Source organism: Triturus cristatus, chromosome 2_1, assembly GCF_964204655.1.
Source record: "Triturus cristatus chromosome 2_1, aTriCri1.1, whole genome shotgun sequence".
NCBI lineage: Eukaryota > Metazoa > Chordata > Amphibia > Caudata > Salamandridae > Triturus > Triturus cristatus.
The window spans coordinates 29,009,356-29,030,053 of NC_140581.1; the positions used below are offsets into that span (position 1 = coordinate 29,009,356).

General features: G+C 49.1%; 1 protein-coding gene across 1 annotated transcript in view; it reads left to right on the forward strand.

Moving 5' to 3' along the window:
* The first annotated feature begins 785 nt into the window (after positions 1-785).
* NPR2 (natriuretic peptide receptor 2) overlaps positions 786-20,698 on the forward strand; it is a 571,736-nt gene continuing 551,823 nt past the window's right edge. Inside the window, exon 1 of the mRNA XM_085627733.1 lies at positions 786-1,833. Within this exon, the coding sequence (XP_085483859.1) occupies positions 993-1,833 (841 nt within the window). The 5' untranslated portion in view covers positions 786-992. The remainder of the gene's footprint in view (positions 1,834-20,698) is intronic.

Here is a 20,698-nt window from a genome sequence, read left to right on the forward strand (position 1 = left end):
ACAGCGCAGACCTCCAAGAGAGGACCTCTGGAGCACAGAAGCGTAGCGCCCCCCTGGAGTACAGCGCAGACCTCCAAGAGAGGACCATTTGGAATAGTGAGCAGACAACGCAGACCTCTCAGGGAGACCCCTGGAGCACGGTGGCAAAGCGCACCCCTAGAGTACAGCGCTCGAGAGAGGACTCCTGGAGTACAGAGGCAGAGCTAACCCCTCGGAGTAAAGCGCAAAACTCTCAGGGGGGGGGGGGGGCTGGAGCACAGAGACAGACAGAGCGCACTCCTGGAGTAGAGCAGAACTCTCAGGGAGGCCCCGTGGAGTACAGCGCGGATCTCCCAGGCAGGGCCCCTGGTATACAGAGCAGAAATCTGTAGAGAGGACCCTTGGAGCACAGAGACAAACAGGACTTCTGGAGAACAGACGCCTGCGGTAAAAAGCAGACCGTGAAAAGTGCAGAGAGCCCCCCAGGAGTACAGAGCAAACCCCTGGAATACAGCGCGGATATCAGAGCTGCAGCTAGAATCCCAGGAGTACAGAGGTCGACTACATCCCTGGATTACAAAGGAGACCCTTGGAGTACAGACACCGGTGTGCCCTTGGATTACAGAGCAGCCCTCTGGGGTACAGGCCCTTGGATTACAGAGCAGCCCCCTTGGAGTGCAGGCTCTTGGATTACAGAGCAGCCCGCTGGGCAACAGGCCCTTGGATTACAGAGCGCCCCCTTGGAGGGCAGGCTAGGTGGAGAAGTGTGGAAGGAACCTGTGCGGAGACCCCAGAGCACACCGTGAACCCTCCAGGAGTCGTGGGAGGGGCTCTGGCTGTGGATTTGGAGCCCCCTTGTGGAGGTAGCTGACTCTAGCACCGGGGAGGTGCAGTTCGTGGAAACCCTGTTGCCTGGTTTTTGGATTCCTGTATACTATTTTGTGTTTCCTTTTGTTGACATCTTTGGGAGTGTGCGGTTCCAGCAGCTCTTCGGCGCCCTTGCATGCCATAGGATGGGCATTCGCGACATGGCGCGCGCTCAGGTGTGCACCTCGGGGGTCCCTCCTCGGGGGGTCCCCTTGCCTTGGCTTGGGTGCTGCCTCTCGCCAGTCCTTGGTGCCTTCTGTTGGCCTACGGGTTGGGTGCGCTCAGTGGCCATTGGCTGCCTCTTCTACCAGCTCCTCCTGGCCTCGGCCACCGGTGGCACCTGGGCACAGGTGCCCACCTCGGAAGACAACAAGAGCATCACGCTGGCCGTGGTGCTGCCAGAGAGCAACCTGCGCTACGCCTGGGCCTGGCCCCGCGTGGCGCCCGCCATTGGCATGGCCATCGATGCCATCCGGGGCGCGCAGCTGCTGCCGGGGTACGCGCTGGACACGCGCTTCCTGACCTCGGAGCTGCACGGGGCCTGCTCGGAGTACGTGGCCCCCCTCAACGCCGTGGACCTGAAGCTCTACAACGACCCGGACGTGCTGATCGGGCCCGGCTGCGTGTACCCGGCCGCCTCGGTGGCACGCTTCGCCACCCACTGGAAGCTGCCCCTGCTGACGGCCGGGGCCCTGGCCTTCGGCTTCAAGCTGCAGGACGAGCACTACAACACCACGGTGCGCACCGGGCCCACCGCCCTCAAGCTGGGCGAGTTCGCCTACCACCTGCACGAGCACTTCAACTGGAGCTCGCGGGCCGCCCTGGTCTACCACGACGTCAAGACGGACGACCGGCCGCACTACTTCATCATCGAGGGCGTCTACCTGGCGCTGGAGGAGTTCCACAACCTGACGGTGCGCCACCAGATCTACCAGGAGGAGGGCGACGCGCAGAGCGCCACCAGCTTCATCCGGGACAACGGGCGCAGTGAGTAGGGGTGCTGGCACTGAGGGGGCATGGGTGAGGCACGGCCAACGGGCGCAGTGAGTAGGGGTGCTGGGGGCTACCAAGGGGGCATGGTTGAGGCACGGCCAACGGTCGAAGTGAGTAGGGGTGCTGGGTGGCTGGCACTGAGGAGGCATGGGTGAGGCACAGCCAACAGGCGCAGTGAGTAGGGTTGCTGGGTGGCTGGCACTGAGGGGGCATGGGTGAGGCTAGGTCAAGGGTCATCACTAGAGCCAGGGCCAGCAGGCCATAGGCAGCACAGGCCCGTGGTCTTCTCTGGGACATGGAGCATCGCCAGGCCACCAGGCCCTGGGCAACCCCACAACGCGTGTAGCACTGGGGCATGGGTGAGGCTAGCCAGAAGAAGCATCGCCAGAGCAAGAGCCACCAGGCCCTGGGACCCCTAGGGCATGGGCACTGCTGGGACATGGGCGAGGCTGCAACAACGGGCATGACCAATTCATGAGTCACCAGGCCATGGGTACCCCTAGGTTTCTCAGGCTGTCAGCAATAAAAAACACAAGTGAAATAAGTGCTCAGTGACTGTTGTGAAGTGAATGCAAGATATACAAGTGCAAATAAAATATATACAATTATTCACAGTAGAAATTTGCTTACAAGGACAGGGGTCAGTACAACTGTAATCAATGTCTCAGGTAATGCCCAAAAGTGGCATTATATTCAGAACCAGGAGACTCGATGTTACTGAGCCAACAAATTAACGCCGACGTTTCGACCCTGAAGACAGCTTATTTCATGAGTGTCACGGCGGGCCTTCCTCAGGGCTATAGAATGGATGCGGACAGCCTAAGAGTAAAAGAATTTAGTGTCAGAGCATGTGTTCCAATATAATGGTGCCAAAAATTGATGTCACCATCAAGGTAAGACACTCACCAAAATCTGAAATCTGATTTTCAAATACACTCTTCTTCTTGAGTTTGAAGAAAATCTGAAATGAACGGTGAAGGGTTAATCTCTCCATTCATCAACATGGATATATCACGCGTGTGATTTACGAGATCAAGTGCTTGGTCTTACCTGATGCGGATCAGAGACCAGAATAATCCTTATATGCTTTAAGATTAAACACTGGATTCTAAATGATCCGTTTCCTTTGTTTCAAGGCGTACAATTTCTGAAAATAAAAGTAGATGAGACTTAGACTAACTCGTCTGCACAAGTGTATATCATACAATTATGTAAAAGGCCCCTACCAATCTATGTGTGCCAGATGTCTATTTTACTGACATATACCAGTGACAGGAATGACGTTCATAAGATTCGCACTTGGGCACCAACGTATGCTAGAACAAAACCAAGGGATGCAGTTCCTCTGGGAAGGAAAGGGGGAGAGCGATTAGTCTCTATATAATGCCCTCACACACCTAGCAAGGTGTCATGCTTCATCATAGGGCTGTGCTCCTCGTCGGGCCGGCGCTGCAATGCCCGACGGGCTCCCGCGAAGGGGCTCTTTTTCGGAGATCTTTTTGAGAGACAGCCGTATGGGTGCGTGGGGGTCAGTGCAACAAGTGTAGTGAGTGGTGGTGTAGTGAGTTAAAATAGGTATGGTATTACCAGGCAATGAGTCAATTTATTCTGATGGTATACCAGCCTAAGTAAAAATATAAGTGATCCCAAAGGGATTATGATGATCCCTAGGGAGATCAGATGGTCGACATGTTTCTTGCTCTATGCCCTAATGGGTCGGTGGCAATTCATCAGGACCACGTGAGAAAGTGCTCAAAAAAATGTGGGAACTCTACTACATAATTTAGTGATGTAGCAATTGTCAATACATCACCATGCAATCCAATGGGGTCCCTAAGGGAAGTGGACCCTTTGTTGCAGTACCTGGAAAAGAAAGGGGAAAAGGGAGGACAACACAGATACATGAAACAAAATTCGCAAGGGTTCTGGGCTCCTGAAGGGAACCGTGCGTATGGTGTGGCCACCATATGGATGTGTTCACACAGTGACCCAACCAGAGTCATATCTAATACATACCGGTGTTTACCAGATAAGTGAAAGGTGTGGCTGCCTGGCGGATATTGAAATGTGGGACAAACTGTGATGCGCTGGCTCAGAGCGTAACCAGGCGTGGGGCATGCTTAGACGAAATTGGAAACATGCGACTGAGTGCACACAATAGCAAAGTAGTGTCGCAATTTATCCTGTGCGCTTATACATGCTCCGAAGTTGAGGAATAAAGCGTGGTATTGTATCCTGGTGGACCGCCCTGACAAATGGACACTCGCGCTAATGTTGGGGGGTTGTTTTTAGATGACTAAAGGCCTGCCTACGTCACTAGATGCGAGTGACCAGGTGTACACCGTTACGCTAATGTGCCGCAATATTGTACTAAGTGCTACACATGCTCCGCCGCGGAGGGGTCAGGCGTGGTAATATATTCTAGGGAAATACCCTTTAAAATACTCGCGCTTATTGTGAGTGGGAGACTTTCACGGCAAAGGACGCTATTACAAAGGAAACTGTTGCGCCCCGCTAGTGGGTCTGTAGATCAGAATGTAGTGCGGAGTAGACTCACCCCCATTTGGGAAAAAACCTGTAGTACGGGTTCGCCTGGCGGCCAGGGAACGCCTGTCCTGAAACAATATGTAAAGGATAGTATATCATACCTGGCAAGTGAAATAGCTGTGCCGGGACCCAGGGGTGGCGAAATACTTACAAAGTGTCGGCGCGTTCGCTGCCGGGTACCTACTACGGCTCAGGCTTCCGTAGCGCACTGCTGTGCGTGGGTGGCTAATAACGGAAGTGAGCAGACGTGAGCAGCCGTGGCCCGAGTGAAAGACTAGTCCGCAAGTCACGGCCGCCATGATGGGAGTGCAAAATAACTTTATTGTTCAACGAGGGCGGTAATGGACATTCGGCCCAGTTTATAGAACAAAATTCGAGCGTGATAGGGAATGTTGTATGTGGGAGATATGTGGGTGATTATTATATAGGTGATTGGGTAACATGTGGTTTACTATCCCCTGGACGGACAAAGGTATAGATTATGTCGCGACAATGATAACTAAAATTATGAATGTAAAGGGGATATTGTGTATTCTCCCCATATCAGGTTGAAAAGCCAAAAAAAAACCAAAAAAAAAAAAAAAAAAAAAAAAAAAAAAAAAACCAAAAAAAAGCAATTTAATGTTGAAACTGACTTTCGGACTGCCTGGCCCATGGGGTATGGTCTAGGTTATCCCCAATAAAAGCTGTTGCTTGTCGCAATTACTTGCACAACCCCAGTCACCGCCCTGAGAAGATATGCCCATTATAGAATTCTTAGCGGCCATCTCATATCGCCAGATGTTCATGAATTATTGAGAGTGGCCCACGGTATATCATCGTTAAGGCCGTTGGTATGGCTCGAAATTCTAAAGATCCACTGTTGTTCCTTGCGGAAAAGGGCTTCCTTACTGATTTTTGGGAAGGCTTGAAGGACTGTCCATGAGAGGTCATTGGCAGTGTGTTTAGCTTCCACGAAATGTGTGCACATTTTCGTGCTGATCTTTTTGCATCTAATGTTACTCCGATGTTCGGAGATCCTGATCTTTATTGGACGTGTCGTCATGCCAATGTACATTAGCTCACAAGGGCATTGGATTAAATAAATGCAATTGCGGGTGTTGCAATTGGTATGGGATCTCTGTTGCCAATTCAGATTATCCGAGAAAGTTATAGATTTACTCGTTTTTGTAAGGTTGCAAGCAGTACATTGTCCGCATGGATGGTGGCCTGTCACAGGCGGAAGTCCCCACAGTCTTTGCTCAACTAGAGGAGCGGGTTTTGGTCTAGTGCTGATGAGCATGGTTTTCAAATTGTCAGTTCTTTTAAATGCGAACCGTGGTTTCGGAGCTTGCCAACCTCCTACCGATAGAAGTTTCCAATGCCTTTTGATTATTTTTTGGAAGGTGTTAGATTCTGGAGTGAAGGTGCTGACACAAGTAATTAAGTCAGTTTTCATTCTTTCTGTAGATGCCAGCAAGACATCTCTGTTGGTATTGCGAGCCCTTTTGTAGGCCGTTCGTGTTATACTGTCCGGATATTCTCTGCGGGCTAGGTGGTCAGTGAGTTCGTGTGCCTGTGATTTGAAATCCTCCAGTGCGCTACAATTTCGACGTAGTCTGAGATATTGCCCGTATGGCAGGTTGTTTCGTAGAGCCTTGGGGTGAAAACTACTGAAGAGTAGTGGGCTATGACTGTCAGTTGGCTTTTTATAAGTTTTAGTGGTCAACCCCAGAGTGCTTTTTTGAATGAGTAAATCCAGGAACGGCAGTTCAAGCACGGAGGAGTTGGCTGTGAATCGCAAATAAGGGTTGAGGGAATTAACCCATGTTACAAAAGAAGGGATGGTATTCAGATCCCCTTTCCAAAAAATGAGTATATCGTCAATATACCTCCGCCATAGGGTGATGTTACCCTGGTAGATGTTGGTCTCACAAAGAATGTTGTTGGCCTCAAAATGAGCCATGTAGAGGCATGCCAGGCTGGGAGCAAACGTGCTCCCCATCGAAGTGCCCTGGACTTGATGGTACATTCGATCTTCAAATTGGAAATAGTTTTTAGTTAGGGCAATCTCTGCACACTCCATAATAAAGGAGATTGGGGTGGGTGAGTTCCATGTTTGTGCTCGTAGAACTTCTTCCACAACATCCAAGGTGGCCCTCTGCGGGATGTTAGTGTAGAGGGCCTCTACATCCAAAGTGACCAGGGCATCCACTCTACTGCCAGTTTCGTTAGTTTGTTTAATGATGTTAAGGACGTCCCTTGTGTCTAGTAGAAAAGTTGGTGTTTTTTGTACCAGAGGGCGTAAAAAATGGTCGCAGAACCGCGAGAGGGGTTCTAGTACCGAGTTGATACCTGACACAATCGGCCTCCCAGGTGGGGGCAGGACACCTTTGTGGATTTTGGGTAATGTGTAAAAGTAAGGTATCCGGGGATCCTTATTTGTCAAGAATTCCGACTCATTTTTCGAAATCCAGCCCTGTGTTAAGGCACTGGTCACTAATGTTCTTATTGTGATGACCAGTTTGTTGGTTGGATCTTCTTTGATTTGTTGGTAGTACCGTGTGTCACTAAGTTGTCTTAGGCATTCTGTTCTGTAATCAGGGGTGGACATAATCACTATAGCTCCCCCCTTGTCAGCCTCTTTGATGGTAGTGGTATCTTGGCTCAGAACAGTTATTGCCACATTTTCAAGGCGTGAGATATTGTGGAAGGATTTTTTCTCTGTCATGTTGTTAATGTCATTGAGGACTGCTTTCTCAAAGGCCAAGATTTCCGGAGGGACCATTGCGGATGAAGGAGTGAAGGAGGATGGTTTGCGTAGGCCTGAGTCAGATGAGGGAGGAGGATTTTGACCTGTGAAGAGATTCCTCAAGCGGATTTTCCGAAAGAGGTCATGTACCTCACAATGAGTTCTAAATTCGTTGTGTCGTGGTGTGGGCACAAAACCCAGACCCTTAGAGAGGATCTTAGTCTCTTGTTGGTTTAGTTGTCGATCTGACAGATTTACTATCAGTTTTTCTTCCCTCTGTGGCTCCTGAGTTCCATCGGGCCTTGGTCTGTTTGGTCTTTCCAGTGGACCTGTTTTTGTTGATTGTACCCTCCTCTTCTTCTTCCTCTGCCCCTGCCCCAGCCTCTGCCTAAAAAAGGTTGTGGTAGGTAGGGGTTGAATGGAACAGGTCCCTGTTGGAAACCAGGTGGTTGCCACATGTGCGGGCCTGGAAAGGGTGGCATGGGGTAGGTATATTGTGGGTTCGGTGGTCCTTGTTGCTGGTAGGATTGTTGGCCTCTCCAACTCTCAGAGCTAGAATTACTGCTGTTGGAATTCGTTCTTCGACGGGAGCTAGAACTTTCGTCTGACGAGTAATCACTCTGTGCGTTTTGAAAATCGTCTTTTAGGTAAGGATAGATTTTTTCTTTATTGAAGCGGTTGATATCTTTTTGGAGTTTGTTGATTTTTTGTCTCATTAGATAATCCTTATTTTCTGCGATTTCGCTATTGATTTCTGATAATTTGGTTTTAAAGGCCGCAATAGTGATGGTTGCTTTTAATGCTCCTTCGGCAATGGTGATCTGGATGATTAGATCATCAGCAAGACGTTTGGCGGTCTTAATAATCAGTATCAACCAGTCCCTAGTGCACTTCCAGGCAACTAGGGACCATTCTTCCTTAAATTGCTTGTCCTCAAGGAAGATTCTTGGCATGTTTGACACAATAAGCCCATTGGGGGCTATATTTGCGCGGAGATATTCGGTCATAATTGCCCCGTGCATTATGATCTTCATTAGTTGGCGTTTCATGTTGGTAATGCTGTTCCAGTCACTGCCCATGCTCGTAGTGGCCATGGCTCCGTCTGCGTCCAGTAAAGATGGTGTTCTGAGAATTTCTGTCACTAGATCGTCATCAAAGGATAGACCTTGGTGTTGTTCCATGGTCGGGGTTGTCCAAGGGAAGGGTAAGGGAGGAAAAAGAGGGGGAGGGCGGTAATTATCCGCTAGCCACAAGGGCTAAGGTTCCACGGCTGGGCCGCCGTACGTAATGCTTCAAAAAAAGGGGGAGGAACCAAGAGCTTTTTGATGAGGTCCTGCACCGTGCTCCGAGGAATATAGAACAAAACCAAGGGATGCAGTTCCTCTGGGAAGGAAAGGGGGAGAGCGATTAGTCTCTATATAATGCCCTCACACACCTAGCAAGGTGTCATGCTTCATCATAGGGCTGTGCTCCTCGTCGGGCCGGCGCTGCAATGCCCGACGGGCTCCCGCGAAGGGGCTCTTTTTCGGAGATCTTTTTGAGAGACAGCCGTATGGGTGCGTGGGGGTCAGTGCAACAAGTGTAGTGAGTGGTGGTGTAGTGAGTTAAAATAGGTATGGTATTACCAGGCAATGAGTCAATTTATTCTGATGGTATACCAGCCTAAGTAAAAATATAAGTGATCCCAAAGGGATTATGATGATCCCTAGGGAGATCAGATGGTCGACATGTTTCTTGCTCTATGCCCTAATGGGTCGGTGGCAATTCATCAGGACCACGTGAGAAAGTGCTCAAAAAAATGTGGGAACTCTACTACATAATTTAGTGATGTAGCAATTGTCAATACATCACCATGCAATCCAATGGGGTCCCTAAGGGAAGTGGACCCTTTGTTGCAGTACCTGGAAAAGAAAGGGGAAAAGGGAGGACAACACAGATACATGAAACAAAATTCGCAAGGGTTCTGGGCTCCTGAAGGGAACCGTGCGTATGGTGTGGCCACCATATGGATGTGTTCACACAGTGACCCAACCAGAGTCATATCTAATACATACCGGTGTTTACCAGATAAGTGAAAGGTGTGGCTGCCTGGCGGATATTGAAATGTGGGACAAACTGTGATGCGCTGGCTCAGAGCGTAACCAGGCGTGGGGCATGCTTAGACGAAATTGGAAACATGCGACTGAGTGCACACAATAGCAAAGTAGTGTCGCAATTTATCCTGTGCGCTTATACATGCTCCGAAGTTGAGGAATAAAGCGTGGTATTGTATCCTGGTGGACCGCCCTGACAAATGGACACTCGCGCTAATGTTGGGGGGTTGTTTTTAGATGACTAAAGGCCTGCCTACGTCACTAGATGCGAGTGACCAGGTGTACACCGTTACGCTAATGTGCCGCAATATTGTACTAAGTGCTACACATGCTCCGCCGCGGAGGGGTCAGGCGTGGTAATATATTCTAGGGAAATACCCTTTAAAATACTCGCGCTTATTGTGAGTGGGAGACTTTCACGGCAAAGGACGCTATTACAAAGGAAACTGTTGCGCCCCGCTAGTGGGTCTGTAGATCAGAATGTAGTGCGGAGTAGACTCACCCCCATTTGGGAAAAAACCTGTAGTACGGGTTCGCCTGGCGGCCAGGGAACGCCTGTCCTGAAACAATATGTAAAGGATAGTATATCATACCTGGCAAGTGAAATAGCTGTGCCGGGACCCAGGGGTGGCGAAATACTTACAAAGTGTCGGCGCGTTCGCTGCCGGGTACCTACTACGGCTCAGGCTTCCGTAGCGCACTGCTGTGCGTGGGTGGCTAATAACGGAAGTGAGCAGACGTGAGCAGCCGTGGCCCGAGTGAAAGACTAGTCCGCAAGTCACGGCCGCCATGATGGGAGTGCAAAATAACTTTATTGTTCAACGAGGGCGGTAATGGACATTCGGCCCAGTTTATAGAACAAAATTCGAGCGTGATAGGGAATGTTGTATGTGGGAGATATGTGGGTGCTCCGTGCTTGAACTGCCGTTCCTGGATTTACTCATTCAAAAAAGCACTCTGGGGTTGACCACTAAAACTTATAAAAAGCCAACTGACAGTCATAGCCCACTACTCTTCAGTAGTTTTCACCCCAAGGCTCTACGAAACAACCTGCCATACGGGCAATATCTCAGACTACGTCGAAATTGTAGCGCACTGGAGGATTTCAAATCACAGGCACACGAACTCACTGACCACCTAGCCCGCAGAGAATATCCGGACAGTATAACACGAACGGCCTACAAAAGGGCTCGCAATACCAACAGAGATGTCTTGCTGGCATCTACAGAAAGAATGAAAACTGACTTAATTACTTGTGTCAGCACCTTCACTCCAGAATCTAACACCTTCCAAAAAATAATCAAAAGGCATTGGAAACTTCTATCGGTAGGAGGTTGGCAAGCTCCGAAACCACGGTTCGCATTTAAAAGAACTGACAATTTGAAAACCATGCTCATCAGCACTAGACCAAAACCCGCTCCTCTAGTTGAGCAAAGACTGTGGGGACTTCCGCCTGTGACAGGCCACCATCCATGCGGACAATGTACTGCTTGCAACCTTACAAAAACGAGTAAATCTATAACTTTCTCGGATAATCTGAATTGGCAACAGAGATCCCATACCAATTGCAACACCCGCAATTGCATTTATTTAATCCAATGCCCTTGTGAGCTAATGTACATTGGCATGACGACACGTCCAATAAAGATCAGGATCTCCGAACATCGGAGTAACATTAGATGCAAAAAGATCAGCACGAAAATGTGCACACATTTCGTGGAAGCTAAACACACTGCCAATGACCTCTCATGGACAGTCCTTCAAGCCTTCCCAAAAATCAGTAAGGAAGCCCTTTTCCGCAAGGAACAACAGTGGATCTTTAGAATTTCGAGCCATACCAACGGCCTTAACGATGATATACCGTGGGCCACTCTCAATAATTCATGAACATCTGGCGATATGAGATGGCCGCTAAGAATTCTATAATGGGCATATCTTCTCAGGGCGGTGACTGGGGTTGTGCAAGTAATTGCGACAAGCAACAGCTTTTATTGGGGATAACCTAGACCATACCCCATGGGCCAGGCAGTCCGAAAGTCAGTTTCAACATTAAATTGCTTTTTTTTGGTTTTTTTTTTTTTTTTTTTTTTTTGGCTTTTCAACCTGATATGGGGAGAATACACAATATCCCCTTTACATTCATAATTTTAGTTATCATTGTCGCGACATAATCTATACCTTTGTCCGTCCAGGGGATAGTAAACCACATGTTACCCAATCACCTATATAATAATCACCCACATATCTCCCACATACAACATTCCCTATCACGCTCGAATTTTGTTCTATAAACTGGGCCGAATGTCCATTACCGCCCTCGTTGAACAATAAAGTTATTTTGCACTCCCATCATGGCGGCCGTGACTTGCGGACTAGTCTTTCACTCGGGCCACGGCTGCTCACGTCTGCTCACTTCCGTTATTAGCCACCCACGCACAGCAGTGCGCTACGGAAGCCTGAGCCGTAGTAGGTACCCGGCAGCGAACGCGCCGACACTTTGTAAGTATTTCGCCACCCCTGGGTCCCGGCACAGCTATTTCACTTGCCAGGTATGATATACTATCCTTTACATATTGTTTCAGGACAGGCGTTCCCTGGCCGCCAGGCGAACCCGTACTACAGGTTTTTTCCCAAATGGGGGTGAGTCTACTCCGCACTACATTCTGATCTACAGACCCACTAGCGGGGCGCAACAGTTTCCTTTGTAATAGCGTCCTTTGCCGTGAAAGTCTCCCACTCACAATAAGCGCGAGTATTTTAAAGGGTATTTCCCTAGAATATATTACCACGCCTGACCCCTCCGCGGCGGAGCATGTGTAGCACTTAGTACAATATTGCGGCACATTAGCGTAACGGTGTACACCTGGTCACTCGCATCTAGTGACGTAGGCAGGCCTTTAGTCATCTAAAAACAACCCCCCAACATTAGCGCGAGTGTCCATTTGTCAGGGCGGTCCACCAGGATACAATACCACGCTTTATTCCTCAACTTCGGAGCATGTATAAGCGCACAGGATAAATTGCGACACTACTTTGCTATTGTGTGCACTCAGTCGCATGTTTCCAATTTCGTCTAAGCATGCCCCACGCCTGGTTACGCTCTGAGCCAGCGCATCACAGTTTGTCCCACATTTCAATATCCGCCAGGCAGCCACACCTTTCACTTATCTGGTAAACACCGGTATGTATTAGATATGACTCTGGTTGGGTCACTGTGTGAACACATCCATATGGTGGCCACACCATACGCACGGTTCCCTTCAGGAGCCCAGAACCCTTGCGAATTTTGTTTCATGTATCTGTGTTGTCCTCCCTTTTCCCCTTTCTTTTCCAGGTACTGCAACAAAGGGTCCACTTCCCTTAGGGACCCCATTGGATTGCATGGTGATGTATTGACAATTGCTACATCACTAAATTATGTAGTAGAGTTCCCACATTTTTTTGAGCACTTTCTCACGTGGTCCTGATGAATTGCCACCGACCCATTAGGGCATAGAGCAAGAAACATGTCGACCATCTGATCTCCCTAGGGATCATCATAATCCCTTTGGGATCACTTATATTTTTACTTAGGCTGGTATACCATCAGAATAAATTGACTCATTGCCTGGTAATACCATACCTATTTTAACTCACTACACCACCACTCACTACACTTGTTGCACTGACCCCCACGCACCCATACGGCTGTCTCTCAAAAAGATCTCCGAAAAAGAGCCCCTTCGCGGGAGCCCGTCGGGCATTGCAGCGCCGGCCCGACGAGGAGCACAGCCCTATGATGAAGCATGACACCTTGCTAGGTGTGTGAGGGCATTATATAGAGACTAATCGCTCTCCCCCTTTCCTTCCCAGAGGAACTGCATCCCTTGGTTTTGTTCTATATTCCTCGGAGCACGGTGCAGGACCTCATCAAAAAGCTCTTGGTTCCTCCCCCTTTTTTTGAAGCACCAACGTATGCTAGTCAAAAATAGTTTAAAAAACTTCATGGGTATTTAGAACGATATGGTCTAAATTACAGAGACTTCCCTGAGTTGCAATAACTTTCAATACAAGTGAAGGAGCCTCAAACGTTCACTGTAAGTAACAGAGCAACGAACACAACGCGCACTGAAAATCAGACGGGTGGGCCAAAGTATTGTGTATACAGAATATCTATTTGTCAACATGACTATCAACAAGAACAAATTGTACGTGCTGCTACGGCTCCCCTAGTGGCACTCAATATCAAGCATCGTAAATAAATTCGGAAACAATTAATGGTCGAACCTCAATAATTTAGCGTTCAATGTGAGGGAGCCACCGGAGCAAGGCGCGTTGACAAAAATATATAGCGTCTGACTTTAAATATGATATGGCTTAGTCAGGAGCAACATTCTATCCCTTACGGGCGATTAGTAAACGCAGCGCCTGCTCACCAATGGTACGTCCTCCGCGAAGGCAGTCTTGAAGGAGACTGTCTTTCGCGGGTTATTTAAGGTGGTTGACCCAGTGACGTCAAACAACGCATGACGTACTCGCGTATATGATGTAGCCGCTGCTTGCTCTAAATCAAGCATTAAGAGGTTTGTGCGTAAATATTGTAGATGATCGGTGCATAGAATGACTTAAGAGAATATCTGCCAGCACTTCTTGTGCAAATAATTCGGAATGAACGACGTTCTCACGTTCGCATTGGGGCCGCGGCTGGTTCTGAGTCACGTATTATGGAGCTCATGAGAATAATTAGCGGTGTACAGAACAACATACAATTGGTGTGGTAGCACTTCTTGTGGCAACATCATTTACATATGTATTGCAAACATAGTGAAATTCGCATATATGATTCGGCAGCTGCTTGCTCTAAATCAAGCATTACGAAGCTTATGGGAAAATGATCAGCGCATAAAACGACTTAAAGGAATATGTGGCAGCACTTCCTGTACAAATAATTCATAATTAATATAACGTCATCGCATTTGGGTTGGAGCCGCTGCTGCTCAAAATCAGATATCGCGGCGCTCATGGAGAGGTGGCATTAATTGGCGGTGTACAGAATAACTTAAAAATTGTGTAGTAACACTTCGTGTAAAAGCAAATCATCATTTACAAATATATATTACCAACATAGTAAATTCAGTTAGATGATAAACATATCAAGAACCAGGCAGACAGATTACCTGATCAGTGGTGATGTTATCAATACAAAATCATGGATATATCAGTGTATCACACATTGTCTCCTTTGGTTGAGAACCCATACTGCATGATATATTTGAAATGGGAACAATACAGTGCAAGTGTGATAAGAAAGAACATTTGTAAGAACGAAAATCTTTTCGAAAGATTAATTAATCATACTCACAAACCCGGTCAATTTGCATGGCTAATAAAGGTGTATGTGGTGGGCGATACATATCAAAGGAGTATATCAAATCACATTATCTCTCCTCTCTTTCGCCATTGTTATATGACCTGTACTGCAAAATGGATTGAGTATGTACCCAAGGTCTCAAGTTATCAACAATCCCACTTGTCTAAAGGATTCTTCTTGGTCGTTAAGCCCATTATTAACAGGGTTCAGAACATGCGTCCATCTACACTCCTTCAGATTTAGAGACATGGCTACTGATCCGCCCCTTGGGTGTGGTTGTATCTTCTCTATTACCCACCATCTGAGGCTGTCTGGCTGATGACCCATTCCATTGAAGTGCTCTGTTAGCGGGGCACCCTGCACTTTGCACCTCACTCTGCTCATATGTTGGAGCACCCTAGTTTTCACCTTCCGTGTTGTCCGACCAACATAGAGTTTGTCACAGGGGCATTGGATTGCATACAGTTCATGTACAGTGGGAGGTCATAGGTCCTGGTGTGGTGTGTGAAAGTAGTTCCTTCAATTGTTTGGGGGCAGGCTTTACAGCTACCGCATCTGTGGTGACCAAGTAACAGTGGTAAATTCAGCTGACCCCTGATGTCTAATGGTTTGGGAGGTTCCAGATATGCCTTAACAACGGAGTCTTTTTATGTTCTTTCCTCTCTTGAAGGCAAAGATCGGTGCGTCTGTTGTACCCAACTCACTCGCGACCAAGTTCCAATACTTTTTGATTATCTTTTTATTTCGTTACTTCTTGGGTTGAAGGTGGTGACACATACAATGTTCTCCTTTGTGGTGGTTCTGGTTTTCACTTGCAACAAAGTTCCACGTGGGCAATACCACGCCCGCTTTTTGGCCCTTTTGAGAAGTCCCGATGGGTGGCCTCTTTCCTTCAGTCGATCAATTAAGATCTTCGTTTCCTTAAAGAAATCGGATCTCCTGGCACAGTTCCTTCGCAACCTGAGGAATTGCCCAAAGGGCAGATTATCTCTTAGGCTTCTAGGATGGTTTGAATCATACTTCAACAGGGTATTCCTCCCAGTTGGTTTTCTATAGAGGTCAGTATAGCGTATTCCATCCTCTACCCCAAATGTTACATCCAAGAAGTTGACCGTCGTATTGTCACATGGCATTGTAAATTGGACATCAGTGGGCCTGCTGTCGATCCATTGTTCGAAGTCTCTCAGGGTAGCCTCCGATCCTGTCCAAATCATAATCACGTCATCTATATAACGCTTCCAGATGGTGATCTGATTTAAATAGGGATTATTCTGGATATAAAGGTGTTGACCTTCATAGGAGTCCATGAAAAGATTCGCTAGGCTTGGGGCGAATCCAGCCAATAAATAATTTGTTTGTATTCAATATGTATGAAGTAGACTTTCACATGTGTTCCTGTTGAAAATAACAATGTTGTGAAGAAATGTGTTCTTTTCCCCGACAGAACCACTGTAGTTTTGTTGTCCAATACCCAGGTTCTGAGGGACACAGGGTTTCCCCATTGTTTTTGAACATGGGTACCCCTAGGGCACGGGTACCACTGGGGCATAGGGGACACTAGGGGGTAAGACCAGAGCACTGGGGCGTGATTGTCTCTGGGAGGACGGACATCACACGAGCAAGGGTTTCCGGGTTAGGGAGGCACTGTAGTATGGGTATTACTGGGACAAGAGGCACTGCCAAGGGACGGGGCATCACTGAACCACTGCTTCGCTGGCACGTGGAGTATGGCCACGCCATGCCACTGGAATTATGCCGGTTGTGGTGTCTTCCGCCTAATTATGGAGTTGGTGCCTTTGCCACATAATCCCTCATCAGCGGCACAATCTATAGATTTCAAGAAATAAATGTGCTGCTTTCTTGAACTCGGATCAAAAGTTACTGAAACCGCTGCGTGCAAGGGGTGCCGTTGCGCAGTGGAAGCCCCTTCACTAAGTTTGACGGGTCACCTTGTTGTTGTTTATTTCTGTATTTGGTCAAACTGATACTAACGAGTAGGAACCTTTGCCCATATAGCGCTGTCATGTATAGAAATGGCAAAATAACCAGGCAACCCTAAGCTCAATGTGCGCATTATTACACCATTTGCCTTTTTTGCCGCATAATTTAGCCAGCCCTGCGAGAAATGTGTTCTCCCCTGCTGCATAATTAAGTGGCCCTGGGGTCACCCGGCATTGGGTGGGAGTCGGTGCACTGGTATCAGTAGGGAAAGAGGGGTCACTAGGGGAAAGGCAACACCGAGTCATGAGTGATGGGCAGGGGGGGGAGAATCACCAGAACATGACATCACATGGGGCGTCACTAGAGGAAAGGCGTCACTGAGTCATGAGAGATGAGCGGGGCGCAGCATCACCAGAACATGACATCACATGGGGCGTCACTAGAGGAAAGGCGTCACTGAGTCATGAGTGATGAGGGGGGCGCAGCATCACCAGAACATGACATCACATGGGGCGTCACTAGAGGAAAGGCGTCACTGAGTCATGAGTGATGAGGGGGGCGCAGCATCACCAGAACATGACATCACATGGGGCGTCACTAGAGGAAAGGCATCACTGAGTCATGAGTGATGAGGGGGGCGCAGCATCACCAGAACATGACATCACATGGGGCGTCACTAGAGGAAAGGCGTCACTGAGTCATGAGTGATGAGGGGGGCGCAGCATCACCAGAACATGACATCACATGGGGCGTCACTAGAGGAAAGGCATCACTGAGTCATGAGTGATGAGGGGGGCGCAGCATCACCAGAACATGACATCACAAGGGGCGTCACTAGAGGAACAGCATCACTGAGTCATGAATGGGACGGGGCGGAGCATCACCAGCACTTGACCTCACAAGGGGCGTCACTAGAGGAACAGCATCACTGAGTCATGAATGGGACGGGGCGGAGCATCACCAGCACTTGACCTCACAAGGGGCGTCACTAGCGCAAAGCGTCACTGAGTCATGAATTGGATGGGGGCGGAGCATCACCAGAACATGACATCACAAAAGCAAGTACTTTACCAGTCAACTGGGCATTTGATGCTCTGGGATGCCAATGAGTGCATGACCTTCAGAGAAGCACGGGGTCAAAGGTCACCAGCATCACCAAGACACCTGGCTTCACCATGGGGGTGCCCAGGGGTGCCCAGGAGTGGACACTTCACACGGATAGCCAGGAAGGGTTCCTACAGTGGTATGAGTACAGCGCGGAGATACCCCCAGGAGTGATTCGGCGCTATATAAGCTCATACACATTTACATTAATCATGGGTCCCACGCTGCATCCCAGCGCTGTTGCAGCGTGGGACCCATGATTAGAATAGGCACTGATGCGAGAATATCCGGTCCGCGGAATTTATAGCCCGAGACCCGCCGAGGCGGGAATTGAACCCTGGTCCCGGACCAGTGCTCTGCATCGAGGTCTGCCGCTCTAACCATTGAGCCACACTTCTCCACTGGGTTCCGGGACTACATTGGTCCCTCTATTCCTTCTGCTTTTGCCTCTGCTATAGGCGACCAGGCCTCGCTGCAGCCTGTGGGATGTAGGGTCTATCCACACAGGAGCCCCTTGCAGTAATGTATATAAAGCCAGATTTGGGATGGCTGCGAGACTGAGTGGAGAGGCAGGTCGGAGTAAAGGGCTGTGGTACGTTAAGAACCTTCTCATATCTTACGACCCCTCTGTGGGAGTAAATGGCTGTGGTACGTTAAGAACCTTCTAACACCTTCACGCACCGGAAGGACCCTCTCGGGTTGGGCCGGATGCAGTACATATAGTCCAGATTTGGAACTGGACTCTTAGACTACAGTTTTAAATGTCCAAAGTAGAGAGGGGGTAGTTTACTGGGAGAGCCCCCCACAAATAAAGTTAAATTAGGGACCGGAAAATAGCTGGGTGCAATGTACCCGGAACTAAAAGGTGCATTCCATACGCGCTTCAGACGGCACCGTTCCCGCAAGGGGATGTCTAGTAAGATTGGGCAGGTGCCAGGGGTGAGGGGTACTCGGACTCTGCCCTCGGTGGGATGGATTCAGGGTGCACCTTCTGCTCTCCTGCCCCCCAAAGTTCATTGCGCTCCATAGAGCTCACAGTCCGGGGTGCCTCCTCTCTACAGGGGGCCTTGACTAGTGCTAAATCTGAGCCGGTGCTTTCCAGAACTCAGCACCGGCACTTAGTTGTCAACACCGGCGCTTGTGACAGTCTGCCGCAAGGTGGTGCTATCTGGCTAATTTGGCGATGACCACCCACAGCAGTTAATTATTAATTCAATATATATTAAAATGACTATTACCTGCCGCCCAAGCCCTTCTTATAGCTTTGGGCTATTTCTCAGTTTAGGAGTAGTAAAGTTAGGACTCCTAACTTTACTACTCCTAAATGCCTTCTGTGAATACCGAAAGTTGGAAAGTTAGGATTTTGTCTCAGATTACTTTTGTGAATCGGGCCCTGACTGTGCGACAGTGAGGCTATCAGGGTCTTAAACACACTGACTGTGAGGCTATCAGGGTCTTAGACACCCTGACTGTGACAGTGGGACTGTCAGAGTCTTAGACACACTGACCGTGCGACAGTGAGGCTGTCACGGTCTTAGACACACTGACTGTGCGACAGTGAGGCTGTCAGATTCTTAGACACACTGACTGTGACAGTGGGACTGTCAGTGTCTTAGACACACTGACTGTGCGACAGTGAGGCTGTCAGGGTCTTAGACACCCTGACTGTGCGACAGTGAGACTGTCAGGGTCTTAGACACCCTGACTGTGCGACAGTGAGGCTGTCAGGGTCTTAGACACCCTAACTGTGCAACAGTGAGGCTGTCAGGGTCTTAGACACACTGACTGTGCGACAGTGAGGCTGTCAGGGTCTTAGACACCCTGACTGTGCGACAGTGAGGCTGTCAGGGTCTTAGAAAATCTGACTGTGATTCTGTCCGGGTCTTACACACCCTGACTGTGTGACAGTGAGGCTGTCAGGGTCTTAGACACCCTGACTGTGCGACAGTGAGGCTGTCACGGTCTTAGACACACTGACTGTGAGGCTGTCAGGGTCTTAGACACACTGACTGTGCGACAGTGAGGCTGTCAGAGTCTTAGACACACTGACTGTGAGGCTGTCAGGGTCTTAGACACACTGACTGTGCGACAGTGAGGCTGTCAGAGTCTTAGACACACTGACTGTGAGGCTGTCAGGGTCTTAGACAATCTGACTGTGAGGCTGTCAGGGTATTATACACCCTGACTGTGCGACAGTGAGGCTGTCAGAGTCTTAGACACACTGACTGTGCAACAGTGAGGCTGTAAGGGTATTACACACCCTGACTGTGCGACAGTGAGGCTGTCAGAGTCTTAGACACACTGACTGTGCAACAGTGAGGCTGTCAGGGTCTTAGACACACTGACTGTGCGACAGTGAGGCTATCAGGGTCTTAGACACACTGACTGTGAGGCTGTCAGGGTCTTAGACACACTGACTGTGCGACAGTGAGGCTGTCACGGTCTTAGACACACTGACAGCGGGACTGTCAGGGTCTTAGACACCCTGACTGTTGACAGTGAAGCTGTCAGGGTCTTAGACACACTGACTGTGCGACAGTGAGGCTGTCAGAGTCTTAGACACACTGACTGTGCAACAGTGAGGCTGTCAGGGTCTTAGACACCCTGACTGTGCGACAGTGAGGCTGTCAGGGTCTTACACACACTGACTGTGCGACAGTGAGGCTGTCACGGTCTTAGACACACTGACTGTGAGGCTGTCAGGGTCTTAGACACACTGACTGTGCGACAGTGAGGCTGTCACGGTCTTAGACACACTGACTGTGAGGCTGTCAGGGTCTTAGACACACTGACTGTGCGACAGTGAGGCTGTCACGGTCTTAGACACACTGACTGTGAGGCTGTCAGGGTCTTAGACACCCTGACTGTGCGACAGTGAGGCTGTCAGAGTCTTAGACACACTGACTGTGCGACAGTGAGGCTGTCAGAGTCTTAGACACACTGACTGTGCAACAGTGAGGCTGTCAGGGTCTTAGACACCCTGACTGTGCGACAGTGAGGCTGTCAGAGTCTTAGACACACTGACTGTGCAACAGTGAGGCTGTCAGGGTCTTAGACACACTGACTGTGCGACAGTGAGGCTGTCAGAGTCTT